At 37.7% G+C, this 16,528-nt stretch overlaps 1 protein-coding gene across 1 annotated transcript in view; it reads right to left on the bottom strand.

Moving 5' to 3' along the window:
- Positions 1–1,721: 1,721 nt before the first annotated feature.
- The window catches only part of LOC114759885 (VPS35 endosomal protein sorting factor-like), a 48,068-nt gene continuing 33,261 nt past the window's right edge, over positions 1,722–16,528 (bottom strand). Inside the window, exons 15-24 of the mRNA XM_028949111.1 lie at positions 12,507–12,645; positions 12,338–12,421; positions 11,006–11,164; positions 10,839–10,926; positions 4,809–4,886; positions 4,176–4,242; positions 3,957–4,053; positions 2,954–3,070; positions 2,814–2,870; positions 1,722–2,129 (exon numbers count right to left, since the gene is read on the bottom strand). Of these exons, the coding sequence (XP_028804944.1) occupies positions 1,980–2,129; positions 2,814–2,870; positions 2,954–3,070; positions 3,957–4,053; positions 4,176–4,242; positions 4,809–4,886; positions 10,839–10,926; positions 11,006–11,164; positions 12,338–12,421; positions 12,507–12,645 (1,036 nt within the window). The 3' untranslated portion in view covers positions 1,722–1,979. The remainder of the gene's footprint in view (positions 2,130–2,813; positions 2,871–2,953; positions 3,071–3,956; positions 4,054–4,175; positions 4,243–4,808; positions 4,887–10,838; positions 10,927–11,005; positions 11,165–12,337; positions 12,422–12,506; positions 12,646–16,528) is intronic.

The following is a 16,528-nucleotide window of genomic DNA, read 5'->3' as shown; positions in this document are numbered from 1 at the left end:
CAGGGAAATAACTTGTTATCCATATTGATGGAGTACGGAATTCTGGTCACGGTTGGCAAGAGGTGATTGGAAAGATTGATAGGAGATTGGCTGGTCGGGAAGCTAAAACTCTCTTGCAAGCGGGGAGGTTGGTTCTTCTCAAGAATTCTTTATCTTCTCTTTTGGCTTAACCCGATGTCGTGTAAGAAGTTTCCTTTGCATGTGTGCCAAAAACTTTCCATGCGTATGTTAAATTTTGCTGGGGCTTTAATGACGGCAGGCCTAAGGCTCAGTTTTTTAAGTTGGGATGAGCTCCGTAAACCTGATAATAAGGGAGGCTTGCAAGTTCGAAATGTGTCTCATTTTAGTCAAGCCCTGTTGGCAAGGCAATTATGAAGAATGCTGACAGATGGGTTTTTACTTAATCCTTTGATGGTGCCGAAATATGTTTCGCGACAAGATGATTTAACCATTGAAAGACGATATTCAAGTTCACCTATATGGAAGGATATCATTAGTGCGGGCAAGCTTATTCTGGATCTTGGTAGATTGGAGATGGATCCTCTATTTGTCCGTTTGGTAGAGGGAAAGGGAAAAGAAGGGAGGGAAGGAAAAATTTTGATGAACTCATCTTAAAAAATTGATGAAATGGGATTAAAAGCTTTTAATTAATTTTTACTATTATTTTGTTTTACATTTTTTCTTTATTAAAATTTTATAATCCCATTTTGCCAATTTTTTAAATCAAGCTCATAAAAATTTTTCCTCCCTTCTCCTTCCCTCTATTTCCCTCATACCAAACATATAGTTAATAATAGGCATCAATGGCCTTTGCAGCAGTGTGGTCATTCTTTTCCTTCGTTGAAGGTAGCTCACCTTATACTGCGCCATCACGGACGATGGAATTTTGTTGCGTTCTTTGTATCCTATGCCCATTGGCAAACAATTTTATACAATTCCAATTCCACGTTTACAATACAAAGATAAACTGAAATGGAAAGGGAATGGTAGTGGTCTGTATTCGGTAAAGGATGAGTAAAGGATTCAGCAGCAATAGGTGCGTGGCAATAATGGCTCGTCGGGTAACGTTTTAATGTTTGAGTAGGATTTGTTATGGAGAATTAATATACAACCGCGTGTTAGGATTCTTCTGTGGAAGGTTGTTCGTGGTATTCTCCCCACTTCTGCCACATCCGGAGGTATGTTCTTTTTGTGGTTCTTTAGATGGGTCTTTAGATCACCGGTTTCTTTGATGTTCTTTTGCTCGAGCTTGTTGGTATTTTGGGCTTAGGAGTCGATGCTTATGTGCATTGGAATATCTTGGACCGGATTACTTATTGGATGCACGCTTCTAATAAATGCTTGCCTCTTGAGCATCTCTCCATGGTTAGCACGAAATCAAGCTTAAAAAAATTATCTGTCGTACAGGTAATTTCTTTAGATGGTGGTGGGGCTAAAACGTATGCGAAGGTACTTGAGGAGTCACAAAACTAGGCGTCCAGGCGTCCAATGAGTTTAAACCCGAGGATAGAGTGGCCTACAATGATGATGCGAGAGATGTCTCATGTCATGGAGTCTCATTGGTCAATATGGTTTGGCCTGAGACGTGATGAACACAAGGAATATCACGTTGAAGTTTGCTTTCAATGGACACATCAGATCGTGCAATATCGTCATTATAATTTTGGGAAGGGAAATTTGCATGCACAGATGGTGGCGCTACACGAGGCCTTATATTTTGCGCTCCATCAACCTTTTTCGTCTACCCAGACTTCAGTTCTAATGTATACCAAGCTTGTAAAACGTTCACATAATTTGTCTTTAATGTGTTAGCATGGTTCCCTGGAAGTTGCAATATGTATGCTTGGATATTAGAACCATGCTACAGACTCCCGTCTTGAATGTTAACTACATCAAAATCTAACCTAAACAAATAACTAAAGACCAGAGCAAGCAATTTATTGTTAACTACATCAAAATCTAACCTAAACAAATACAAATCACATAGAAGACAGCAAGGCTCTCGCAGAAGCTGGTAACTGCTTTTCTACAAATTGAATAGTTGACTGCAGAAATCTGTCTCGACCATCCAAACATGACTTGGCAGTTTCAATCAGTGAGACACAAACAGACGATACTTCATCACTTAACTGTAAACACAAAAGAAATGAATACAATAACAGCATCAACAAGAAGTCTGTCCCACGAAATAGAGATGCGAGATTTGATTTATCACACCAAACTTTGAATAGAAGACTATAAATGATCGCATTTCATTATAATACTAGAATAACCCTGGGGGGCATTCAATTTTTAAAAGGCATAAATTTTTTGAAGCTAAAGTTTTTTTTTTTTTTGGAGGGGGGGTGGTTGCCAGAGAAGCTACCGGATTTATGCAGTGGATTTGATTTACTTTACACACAGACACAAACATACAATATGAATAGCATTAACCTATACATCTTCAGCTCCCCAATTTCGCCGGATACATATAGGAGCTTCATTCAATATTTAGATAAGCTTTCCATGTATGATAAGATTACAATATATACAATGGAGGAAAGAATATCCTCTATTCTGATAATTTGGATATATAAAGGAAAGGGAAACAGAATGGATAATTTCTTCTGGAAATTAGCACATCCCCAATCCCAATGCAGAAAACAAAATGATCATTTTAAAATGTGATACATATATCAGGACAAACTACTGAGCATTGGTGACATTTGGCAAATAAGGAGGAACAATGGCCAACCTTCTCTTTTGCATGCATGAAAAGTAATCACATTGATTACAATCGTATAATAGAGAACAATGTCAGAAAAACAACCAACCTTGAAAGATGATGCGATGGAGTTGCATGCTTCAAGCGCCATAATTCCTCTAGCAGCCTTCATATTAGCCTCAGATTAAGTACCAATTATGATTGGTCAAATAAATTATAGTATACTATTTGAAGTTGATACGATTTTACCTGCAAAGGCTCTTGTTGAATGGCATTAACCAAGTTCTGAAGAACAAGGTTAGACAAAGAAACAAGTTCTTGTTTGTAAGATAAATTACCATAGTATAACGTGTCATTGCCTGGAACCTGAAAAAAAGCAACATCAAGTTTTACAAATCAAAATTATTAAATAATAATAATAGTAACAACAACAACAACAACAATAACAATAATAATAAAAAACCAGTTAGAAATGCTCTGTAACATAAGAATTGCACTTATTAAAAAAAAAAAAAAAAAAGAGTAAATAGGCAGCAGTCAGATAGAATCTTGGTTAAAACAGTTTATTGCCAAACATGGCTTACTGCCTACTAGACTCTTAACCATCTTAATCCAACTATCTTATAACATCCTTTCAACTCAACTGCTTGAACCAAATGGTCAATTTGGCGTCAATAAATCAAATATGAAAATTCGAATTTCCTAGTGCAGCCTGGGGTTAAGTTAACCTACCTTATATTTTAAACTTTGGCTCTTGCACTCTTGTCAACCTATATATATATATATAGATTCATATATACAAATATATAGGTACACAGACATATAATTATGGACACAGGTTTTGTTTAAAATGACAGCAGCATATGTTATGCATATTTTTGTGGATGGAATAGTGTATAGACATTCAAGCACAACCAGGTACACATGCCAGTCCCCCCACACACACATGCATGCACACAGTAATAATTGATAAATGTTATGAAATAAAAACATTTTAAGATGTCATAGCTTGTTTTTCAAAAGAAAAAGAGAAAAAAAAAAGGCTATAATTATATTGTAGTTTGGCTTAAAATGGATTCTATTTTATACGATATAAAAATTTTTAAAAATTTGGGTGTATTAATGATTGAGTTGCGTGACCAGTCAACCTTACAGTCATAGCTAAGCACACCAAACTATGTTGGAAATAACACCAAAACACAAAAGTCGACCCACTTGCCAGGCCTAAACATGCAAGTATACAAAGCTATACCTCCACATTTGCATGATAGGGAAGTTTGCTTTGTGACAAAGTCGACAATAATAAAATGATAGCAGAAAAAGTACGTATCCTCAGTTTTGGTTCAACCCTGCAAGGATTCAATTAATCAAAAGTTAGAGCTCCAAAAATATAATAAAAACTAATGTTACGGGAGAAGAAACAAAACATATGACAGATTTTGCATCATGATAAAGGGCAAGGACGGCTCACCATGATTGGGATCTGATCACACTGAACAAGTAACTGGGGAAATAGGTGAATCCTTGATTCAAATTACCTTCATTTCCATTAAAAGAAAATTATGGTGAATAAAAGATACAAAGATAGGACAACAAAATACCTAACCTCTTGAAATAGTGCCCAGATCTCTCCTTGTGAAATTAACATAGCTAAGACCTCCCAAATTTAATAGGCTATGAAGTTTCTATGTGAAACCATTTGCCATACACACACAAGGAGTTTGCTACAATTGAAATAAAATAAGATCAAACTCTACTAAGTATAGGCAAGTATGGCTTTCGTAAAAAAATCATGAGCGATAACTTCACAATTAAACTCTAGACTTTCTCAATCTAAATTATAATTGGTAAATTGTTCAATGAGGGCCTATGAGCAGAATTGTATACCCTTAGCAGGAGCGAGGTTAAGTACAACCTTCATAAATTTTATGGTCAACATTGCTAAATGTTAAATATAGTAGCTTTGCATGTTTGATTTATAAGCCATACAAAAAAGTCTATTAAAGAACTAGTCAAGACTCAAATGAGATGCTACTAGCTCAAATTTTCAATCTTGTCCAAACATTATTTAAAGCAATAAAGAAAATGCAATAAATTAAAGAACCTGGAACCATAACCAATAAACTGCATAGCTTTGTAATTGATGAGACTAGTCCCCCGACATCAGTTTGGGTTCGATATCCTACACAACCAACCAAATAAATGATCAATTGCATATATAATTCTGTGCAGAAGACTTCTTCAAACGATCCATAGTCCACAAAACCCTAATTGCAATTTTGAGCCTCATGCTCTGATACCATGTGGAAAGGAAGACGGAAAAATATATTTCTCATGTATTTGATGATAATACTAGATACATCTGACTCATTTATGCACCATAGGAGAGTATCACCTCATAAAGGAGAATAAAGCCTAACAAATTCTAATAAAAATGTACAACCATAACAAATATTTACGATAAATATAGGATATTCCCACAATAATGCTTGCTAGATTACTGATAACTAAATATTCTTTTACAAAAACCCATATGGAATATTCATAGTATTATGAAATGTAACTTCAAATTGCAGAGGCAAGCATTAAAAAACCTTGATAGTAATGGTCAAGGGGCCAACCCCCCCCCCCCCAAAAAAAAAGAAGAAGAAGAAGAAGATTACAAATTCCGTGTACTTTTATAGACTCAGCATATCTTATTAGAGATTTATTGCTGAACAGATAGGTTTTCATGGTCGGTTTTTTGGGATGGTTGAACAAGAGAATGAATGAAATATGTTGTTCAATTCATCAGAGCAACGCAATATATATACAAACTAGGAGACTCACTCATAATGACTAATTAATGCCCTAACCCTTATATCACACTATCTCTATAACAAAGATAATCTTACAATATCTACAAAATAAATAAAAGAATATTATCTATTCTAACAATCCTCCTCAAGTTGGAAGCTTGAAGCAAGATGGAACTCTTGTGAATACAAGAAGATCCGCCAGAATTATAAGGAAGTAGGTACATTTGCCAGACACTGGACAAAACAAAAGCTTGTGGTAAATAGGTTACTTATGTTTATTTATATCTGTAAATATGTGTTTATTAGATAGGATTTGAGGAGTATATCCCGGCACATATAAGGGAATATCTCCATTATCCGTTTTTGAATTTTTCCCAAATCCCACTAATTATGGTGAGGATTCTCCTGTACACTATTTAATTACCAGCTACACCGAGGAATATGATCATCGAGCTATTATACTCTGTTACTCCACATGGTATCAGAGCCGCAGCTCTCTTTGTCAATCTGATAAGTCTCTCAGCACTCTCTCTCTGCCCGACTAGTTGAGAAGCTTGCTTCTATGGCGACTTCTCCTGATGGGTCGACCAAGTTTGCGTCATCGAAGGTCAACGACCCCAATGGGTCGAGCGTTGTCGATGGACCGTCTGTGTTTGGGTCCCCTGTTTCTATCGTCTCTAAACGACTAACTCTTACCAATTACCGTGACTGGGCCCAGGCCGTCCTGCTTGTCGTTGAAGGTCGTGGCAAACTCGGGTTCCTTAATGGTGATGTGTCTATCTCGTTAGACCCTGCCTCCTTTGTGATGGCTCAATGGAAATGCCTTGGTCTCTTCTTGGTTGATTAATGCAATGTCTCCACAGCTCAAACGAACCTTTATGTATCTTCCCACGGCTCGAGAAATGTGGGAAGCTGTTCGTGATTCCTACTTTGATGCTAAGGATCACTCTCGACTGTTTGACTTGCGTCGTCAAACCTTGAGGTGTGTACAGGGTCCACGAAGCGTTACTGAATACTGGTTTGAACTCATAGCCCTCTGGCAGGAATTGGATTTGATTACCACTGAAGAATGGTCTTCCGTTGCTGATGCTGCTCGTAACAGAAAGAATATTGAAACCAAACGAGTACTACTATTCCTTGTTGGCCTGAACCCAGAGTTTGATGATGTACGCGCTCGGATTCTAGGCCAACATACTCTGCCCACCACCAGAGAGGTATATGCTGAAGTTCGCCGTGAAGAATCACGACGTGAGGTAATGTTACCCGGACCAAGAATGACTGTCTTGGACTCTTCTGCCTTTATCAGTAAAAATATCGACCACGGCTCCTCTCAAAACAAGGGGAAACTCACCTGTGATCACTGTAAGAAGACCGGACATACACGTGACAGGTGCTGGGATCTTGTTGGGAAACCTGCTGAATGGAAACCGCGAAGGAGTAAGCCTCGTGTAAATCAGGCTATACATGAACATGGTGCACCGACTTCCTCTACTTCTGACACGATTCCCACCATTAGCCAGGAACAATTGGGGCAATTATTAGACTTCATTAAAACTCTACCGGCTCCAAAGAAACCAATGGCTTCTACCTCTGTTGCTCAAAAAAGGTAATTCTATTACCCTTCAAACCTCATTTATGCCCTCTAAGTGGATTGTCGATAGTGGTGCCTCTGATCACATGGCATTAGAAGCAAGAATGTTTGTCTCTTACCTTCCTTCAGCAGGAAATCAAACCATTAAAACAGCCACTGGTTCGCCCTCTCCTATAGCCAGAACAGGCACTGTCCATCTCACTGATAAACTTCAGCTTCAATCTGTTTTGCATGTTCCCCATCTCGCCTGTAATCTTTTGTCTATTAGCAAGTTGACTAAACAAACAAACTGTTGTGCTCACTTCTTTCCATCTCATTGTATTTTTCAGGATCTCTCCTCGGGGATGATGATTGACACGGCTGAAGAGTATGACGGCCTCTATTACCTTGATGTCTCCACGGTTACTACCTTGTGTTCCAGAATAAGTGGCTCTGTCTCCACTCCTAAAGAAAATAATTTCATGTTATGGCATCAAAGGATGGGTCATCCTAGTTTTTCTTATATGCAAAAATTGTTTCCTGATTTATCTTTTAATAAAGACAGTATTTTTCATTGTGATGTTTGTGAGTTAGCCAAACATCATCGTATCACTTATTCTCCTTCTGTTTACCAGTCATCTCGTCCTTTTTCTATTGTACATAGTGATGTTTGGGGTCCTTCACATATTCCGAATCGAACTCACTCAAAATTTTGTCACCTTTATCAATGACCACACTCGCATGTGTTGGGTTTACCTTTTAAAGGAAAAATCTGCTGTTGCTACTACATTTATTGAATTTTTTAACTATGTCAAAAATCAGTTCAACACCTCCATCCAAGTCCTTTATACTGATAATGGTACCGAATATTTCAATCAATACCTTGACCCCTTTCTAAAAAATAATGGCATTGTTCATAAAAGTAGCTGCGCTCACACTCCTCAATAGAATGGTATTGCTGAACGAAAAAATAAACACCTCCTTGAAGTTGCTCGTGCACTTCTCTACACTTGTCATGTACCTAAGTTCTACTGGGGGGGATGCCATTCTTGCTGCCACGCACTTAATCAATTGTCTACCAAGTCATACCATCTCTTATACCTTTCCTCTTGCCAAACTTCGTGAAACCCATCTAGTGTCTCACCTAGACTCTACTCTACCCCTTCGTGTGTTTGGCTGTTCTGTCTTTACTCATATTCACCATCCATCTTCCAAGTTTGATCCTCGGGCAGCTAAGTGTATATTCCTCAGGTATTCCAATCTTCAAAAAGGTTATAAATGTTATGATCTGGTCTCTAAACGCCTGTTTGTCAACCGAGACATCACCTTTGTCGAACATGAACCATATTATCCACCTGCTTCAATTCAGGGGAGAGTTGGAGTGAATTTCACCTACTACAAGTGTTCTAGAACCTATATCCCCCATCTCCTCCAATCCTTCTCCGATTCCTTTGGATTCACCCTCCATTATGACTGTGCTGCCTAGTGCAGTAAGTGAGACTCACAAGAAGCAGAAACAGTTTGATAAGGTATATAACCGTAGAGACAAGCAAACACATGGGGCTGTCATACCTGAGGCCGTGCCACTCACTGAACCGGTGACAGATCCTAACATTGTTGAGGTTGGTATAGAAACTGCTCAAAAAGAGGTATGTGAACTGGATCTACCTATTGCCTTGAGAAAGAAAAGTCGTTCTTGCACTAAACACCCTATCCAGAATTTTGTGACCTATGCTGCTCTCTCTAAGAGTCATTATACCTTTGTAACTAATCTTGATAAGATTATAGTTCCTAATGATATTCATGAAGCCCTTAAAATCCCAGAGTGGAAAGATGCTGTCATGGAAGAAGTAAGGGCCTTAAAGAAGAACGGTACATGGGAAATTACCAAATTACTAGTTGGTAAGAAACCAGTAGGCTGCAAGTGGGTATTTACTCCTAAATATCAGGGTCCTGTGGCAAAACTGAATACTATCAGGGTTCTTCTGTCTATTGCAGTGAATCTTGACTGGCCCTTACAGCAATTAGACATCAAGAACGCCTTCCTTAATGGTGAACTAAAAGAAGTGTATATACGTCCTTGCCACCTGGCTTTGAAATGGGTAGAAACAATCAGGTATACAGGTTGAAAAAATCTATATATGGGCTAAAGCAGTCACCCAGAGCATGGTTTGATAGGTTTTCTAAAGTTCTTAAAGCTGAGGGATACAAGCAGAGTTTGTCAGATCACACAATGTTTGTCTCCAAGAATGGGGATCTCATCACCATTCTCATTGTGTATGTCGACGACATTGTTCTTACTGGTAATGGTATAAAGGAGATGAACGGGATAAAGGCAGCCTTGAATAAAGAATTTGAGGTAAAGAATCTTGGAAAGTTGAAGTATTTCCTGGGCATGGAAGTTGCAAGGTCAAAAGAGGGTATTTCTATTTGCCAACAAAAATACATCCTGGACTTACTCAAGGAAACCGGAATGCTTGGATGCAAACCAAGTAAAGTGCCCATAAATATCAAAAAGAAGATCAAGAAAAGTGAAAAACCAGCCAAAACTGAAAAAGAAGCTGCAAGGAGAAAGAAACAGGAGAAAGATGAAGGACCTACAAATAAGGGACGTTATCAAAGGCTAGTTGGGAAGTTAATCTACCTCTCACATACTAGACCCGACATCGCCTTTGCTGTGAGTGTAGCAAGCCAGCATATGCACTCACCGAAAAAGAAGCATATGGATGTAGCCTACAAAATACTGAGATACCTTAAAGGTACTCCTGGTCGTGGTTTGTCCTTTAAGAAGAGCAATGATAGATCTGTTGAAATCTACACTGATGCTGATTGGGCAGGAGACCAGGGAAACAGTAGATCAACAATTTCAGGATACTGTACCTTTGTTTGGGGCAACTTAGTGACATGGCAAAGCCAAAAACAAAGGGTTGTCGCAAAAAGTAGTGCAGAGTCAGAATTGAGAGCATTGGCTCAGGGTATTATGGAAGGTCTATGGATAAGAATAGCTGAAGAGGCATACTTTGCGATCAACTCTCCATTGAAGTTCTATTGTGATAACAAAGCAGCCCTCAGTATGGCGTTAAATCCAGTTCAGCATAGCAGAACCAAACATGTGGAGATAGATCGACACTTCATAAGGGAAAAGGTAGAAGATGGGATTATCTGTCTATCCTATGTTCCTACCAAGATGCAGATTGCGGATATCCTCACGAAAGGACCCTCAGAAGATGTATTTAAGAAATTTGTCAGCAAGTTAGACATGATGAGTATCTATGATCCAACTTGAGGGGGAGTGTGGTAAATAGGTTATTTATGTTTATTTATATCTGTAAATATTTTTGTTTATTAGATAGGATCTGAGGAGTATATCCCAGCACATATAAGGGAATATCTTCATTATCCGTTTTTGAATTTTTCCCAAATCCCACTGATTATGGTGAGGATTCTCCTGTACACTATTTAATTACCGGCTACACCGAGGAATATGATCATCGAGCTATTATACTCTGTTACTCCACAAAGCTTCTCAGCGTGGTAAACCAGTTCATAAGCAAACCATAAGAACAACACCTGGAGGTGGTTTATGGAATATTAAGATGCCCGAAGATGACACTGGTGATTGTTATTTTCAAAAGGACATGATAGGGTTGAGAAAGTATAATTACATGTTGACTAATAAGCAGTGTATAGCTGATTCTCAACTTTTTCTGCCACATCCTCATCTCTTGAATCAAAGAACTTCACACAGTAAAACATGTAAACTAACCGTCCATTACGTCTGAACTCTGCAAACAGCCAATTGCTGAGTCGATTAGTTCATCTGAATGAGAAAACAAGCCGCCTTGTAAAGCAACCTGAAACATGCAAGCATGAGTACACTTCACGCACAGAAAAAAATACCATGGAACATTTTGATGCCAAATATGAACATACCTCTGCTGTTTCTAGAAGAAGATCAAATTGCCTCCTCTGAGAGGAAATGGAAGGTACTGTGATTTCACTAAATGTTATGCAGGATTTGACAAAAATGAGATGCTTTTTAGATCTCAAGGCTTGAATAGCTAAGCAGTTGCTGGAGTGAACAAGAGTTTCCTGCAGGAAAGCATAATCGCTACATCACTACAAAGGTCCTTTAGTCATATGGAATTAAAGCTTCTCCAACCATTACAATTTTGAATTGTTTCCATTTTTTTAATGATTAATACCTGCAGATATTAATCAACTTATTTATGTAAGCATCACATTGCTGTACATATCCTTCATATTAGTCAATCTGCTTTTAATTTTTCAAATTTATGAATTCACTTAATTTTCTCAGAACTAGGGTGCAATATGATATTTTTTTCCTTTGGTATTGGGATCAAACTGTCTTCCCTCTGGCCAATATCCAAAAACCTCTATAATGTGATTAGGTGATGCCTTCCATCACTAAAAACCAGAATGAAAGAACATGCGCTCAGTTTGTTTCTGTTGTCTGTACAAATCAACAACGTAGCCACAAGGGCATCAGCCTTGAACCAGCCAAATAGCTTTGCAAACTAGTTAGCTTGGTCCACATCATATGCGTTCAAATTTAAATTGTAATAATTACCCCCTATGGTTTTCAATTGCCTTGATGTTTATCCGAGGTTGCAGAGAAGAGGGAATTACTTCGCTAGAGATGCCATTCAACTTATTTATCACATACCTGAAGTAGAACATGTGGTTTTGAGAGAATAAAACCATGTCATGGTTGGCCAATTCTATAACAGCAAAGGTTGAAGATATCACAGTAGTAACGTACCACTACAATGTGTATAGTGTTGATTAGTGTCTCAAGATTCGTTGTACTTCTTTGTACTATCACTGTACTTTTGCATTACTGTACTATGATTGCACAACTACAATGTACATAATGTTGAATAGCCAAGTCCAGCAGCCAGTCCCCACTATATGGGCCCCCACACGTCCTTGCAAGACTTTTGCCTGGTTTTTCCAAGCATTTAATTAACTCTATTTGTGACATGATTAGGCAATATCAGGTAAAAGTGATATTACTAGTGTAGAGATATATGATTGGAATGTAATATTTATTCACTCTGAGGAGAGGGTTGTATATACAAGAGAGAGTCTTCACTTTAAAGGCTCATTAATGCAGAATAATACAATATCCCTACAATGAAGGTGTAATATCTACAACAACAAAATATACTCTATAATCATAATAATTTGAAATAAAAGTTTGATGCTTTATCTTTGATGCACTGGGAGGAAAATAGTAACAACCTTAAGTTCATCTAGTCTGCTGAAAGCTCCTCGAGAATCAACCAAAAATGCTAATTGGCGTTCCAAGTCTGCTCCATAATCTACCTAGTGAATAGAAGGGGGAAAAAGCGAATCATAATCTCCATAACCACAAACACATTACCACAAACAACTATAGAAAAAAATTTACCATGTGAACAAAGCGAGAGATCAACCGAGACACATGGCTATCATCGTCTTTAACATTCATGAATTCCATATCATCATGTAGAGTTTGAGAAATTTCATAAAGCAACTGTATAGTTGTTGGGTGTATTATGCGACAATTCCTGCTTAACAAATAACCCATAAAATAGAGAGTATATCTTTAGTTCATTTCATTGATCAAGTAATTGTATTTTACAAATGGTAAAGGCTAAACATAATGTAGACAAAGGATGAGCCTAGTAGTTAATGACAAGTAGTTCAATGCTCCAACAAAGGAAAGAAATCAATGCATTAAAACATAATTAACATGTGCTAACATAAGAATAAATGCTTAATGACCAACTTTGAAAATATAGTTGTTGCCGAGCCATATTAAATCTAGAGGCTTCAATACTAGAGTTTGCTAAGTGTAGAGAAGGATATCTACTAGATATGTTGCCATTTACTAACTCTTCCCTCAAGTTGTGCCCCTTCATTTTTTTGGGTGATGTGGTTCTTGTAATTCAATCAACTGTATGCCTTTTCTATAAACAAAACCAAGTTCTCTACTTTATTCCATTTCCCTTTGAATCTCTTTATCCTCTTCCTCTTTGTATTTTTGGATGCACTTGTTTTATTCATGATCTAACCCAGACAAAGATAAATTTGAAGCTAAATCTATCCAATGCATCATCCCTAGGTATTTATGCCTTCAGAAGTGATATCAATGTTACTCCAAAGAAGGCAAAAAAAAGCTTTATCTCTTTCGATGAGACATTCTTCGAAGCGTTTCAATATTTTTCTTTGCTGACAACTGAACATCAGTCTTTCTCTAAGGTAATATATTGCATTACCCGTTTGACAACCACTTCTCAAGACATTCAAACTTATCACTGGCATCCTATCCTCACTTTCTTACAAGCTTTATTGATGTAGCAATTGACCCACACCATACTCCAACACCAGCCCATGACTCCCTTACTATGAAAGAGTTCCCATTTCTCAGACCTCATTGATAATTTGCCATATAAATGCTAACTATGTTGAATCTCCTACTAATAATGATCTATTTTAGGATATCATGTGCTAATTGGCAATAATTCACTCTCTTGGAACAGCTAGAAACAAAATGTGGTTGCATAATCTAGCACAGAAGCAAAATATCACGCCATGGCCTTAGCAACATGTGGACTTGTTTGTTTGAAGCAACTTCTTTAGTGTGGGAAAGTGGGCTTGTTGCCAAAAGCCCATTTATTAGTTTTAACCTAATCTCCTAGAATCTCCTAGCAATAAATAGGTGTATCTCTTGTAATGGTCAAATTATGACAAAATCTAACCATTATCATTATTTCCTTATCTTTAGGTGGAATTTAGGGGATGTGATCAAATTTATATTAATTAGGTTTATTCTACATTAATTAGGCTTACCCCCTATATTATGTAAACCCTCATTCAGTGAATAATACAGTGTACCATTCAGAAAATTACATGGTATCAGTGCCTTAACCAAAACCCTACTCTATATCCTTTAAGGCTGCACTTATGCAGCCACGTGTCTTTACTGCTGATAGTAGCAGCACAACGCCATCTAGGGCGGCCTCGTAAGGGGTGGGAGTCACCAATGCCTTCTCCCAAATTCCGATCACCCATCGTCTGGATGGGAATAATTATCTCCAGTGGTCCCACTACGTTCTCATGTTCATCCAGGGTCGTAATAAGGAACATCACCTCCGTGGAAATCCACCTCTACCAACGTCTACAAATCCTGAATTTGCTACTTGGTGTGCAGAGAATAATCTGGTCATGGCATGGCTTGTCAGCTCCACAGCAGCTGATATTGGTGAGAACTACCTCCTTGCCACTAACGCCAAAGAAATCTGGGACTCTACCAAAGCCACCTATTCTATTACACAAAACACTGCTACACTATTTAAGTCAAACGAAACTCCATGATGGTAAAAGGTGAACAGACTATCACTCATTACTCCCTCCGTTCCTTATTATAAGAGACAAATAACCGAAGTACGTTGATCAAAAAACAGTTAAAATTAGTTGAGAACAATTAATGTGTAAAAAGTATAATTTTTTTCCAAAAATGCCCTCATTAATAAGGAGAGAGAGCATAGAGATAACAATTAATTTATTAAAAGAAAGAGAAGTAGGAGGGAGAGAGAGTGTGAGTTGGGGATAATAAATATGGGTAAAATAGTAAATCAACACAAAAAAGTAGAGACAACTTGTAAGTGTCTCTTATATATAGGAACATGCCATAAGTATCAAATGTCTCTTATAATAAGGAACGGAGGGAGTATTATACTACTCTAATGAAATTTTGGCAGCAAATAAACCTCCATGAGGTCCATGAATTGGTGAGTACTGCTACAACCATGTACTATAGGAAATTAGTAGACCAAGAACGCTGTTACAAGTTTTTGCATGGACTCAATGACTCCTATGAGAATGTTCGGGCTAGAATTATAAGTCTCAAGCCTCTCCCATCTTTGCTCGAAGCATTCAATACTATCAAATTTGAGGAAAGCAGGAAGGTACTCGTTAACCCCTCTGCTGTCCCTATTAACTCCTTTGCCTTTGCTGTCCATGGTTCTCAAAGTGACACAAAAGCCAAAAAGCCTTCCAAGTGGTGTGATCACTGTCACAAAAATGGTCATACTAGAGAAGTGTGCTGGAAGCTACATGACAAGCCTCCCAACAATAAATAGAAAGGCAAACCTAGAAGTAAGGGCCCACTAGTTGGCCCTCCTGCTGTCCCAGAGCCTATGAGCCATGAAGAGTTACTACTCCTGTGTAAATTTTTAGATAGGCATCTCACTTATGGCCCAGCTAGTGAGACTTCTACCCCCTCTGTCACTCCAGCCCGTGCAGGTACTACCCTCACCCATGTCTTTAGTAGTATAACTACTTCTAAAAATCTTTGTTTTATTGACTCTGGTGCCACTCACCATATTACTAGTTTTAAGGAAATGTTCATCGAATTTTGTAACCACTCTGATCATAAAATTGTGGAAGCTGCTAATGGCCAGTTTGCTAAAGTTCAAGGCTCAGGAATTGTTGAAATTTCAACAGATATTGTATTACACAATGTTTTGTGTGTCCTGAACATTGGATGTAGCTTGCTGTCCGTAAAACAAGCCGCTGACCAACTGCACTGTCTTATTACTTTTAACAATACTGGTTGTGTCTTTCAGGACTTGGTATTAGGGAAGAGGATTGGCACTGCTAAAGTGTGGAATGAGCTTTATTATATCCAAGGCATTTCCTCAAATAAATCAATTTGCACTGCTGCTTTATCTACCATGACTCTTGATGAAATAATGTTGTAACACTCTAGGTTAGGCCACCCTGGTTTTCACTATATGCAAATTTTATTTCCAAATATTAACAAGAAATCTATTAACGAATTTCACTGTGACACCTGCTATTTGGCAAAACAAGTTCGCAATCCCTATCCTAGTCACCCTTATACTCCTTCTCACCTTTTTTATATTAAACATAGTGATGTTTGAGGTCTCTCTAAATTTGAAACAATGTCCAAGGCTCATTAGTTTGTTACATTTATTGACAATCATACAAGACTAGGGTATTTCTTATGAAAAATAAATCTAAAGTTTTCCCTATTTTTCAGCAATTCTATACCTTTATTAAAAACCAATTATGCTAAACTATTCAAATCTTTAGAATAGATAATGCGAAAGGATATTTAAATTCTTCCTTTACAAATTTTTTTGTGTCCAATGGTATTCATCATGAAACTTCATGTCCTTATTCTCCAGAACAGAATAGAGTCTCTGAAAGAAAAAATAGACATCTTCTTGAAGTAGTTAGAGCACTTATGTTTGAAAGGAATGTTCCTAATTGTTTTTGGGGAGATGCTATACTTACCGCTGCCCATTTAATAAATGGAATGCCTTCCAGTTTTAAATTTTCAAACCCCCCTACAACAACTTCTTTCTTTTTATCCAAATTCATCCCCTGTTACCTCTCTTCCAAAGAAGTTTCTGGGTGCAT

This window comes from Neltuma alba, unplaced genomic scaffold, assembly GCF_004799145.2.
Source record: "Neltuma alba isolate B1F8T4 unplaced genomic scaffold, ASM479914v2 tig00010912_pilon, whole genome shotgun sequence".
Classification (NCBI taxonomy): domain Eukaryota; kingdom Viridiplantae; phylum Streptophyta; class Magnoliopsida; order Fabales; family Fabaceae; genus Neltuma; species Neltuma alba.
The sequence above is the reverse complement of the archived record's forward strand: the minus strand, read 5'-3'. Positions and strand labels throughout refer to the sequence as shown.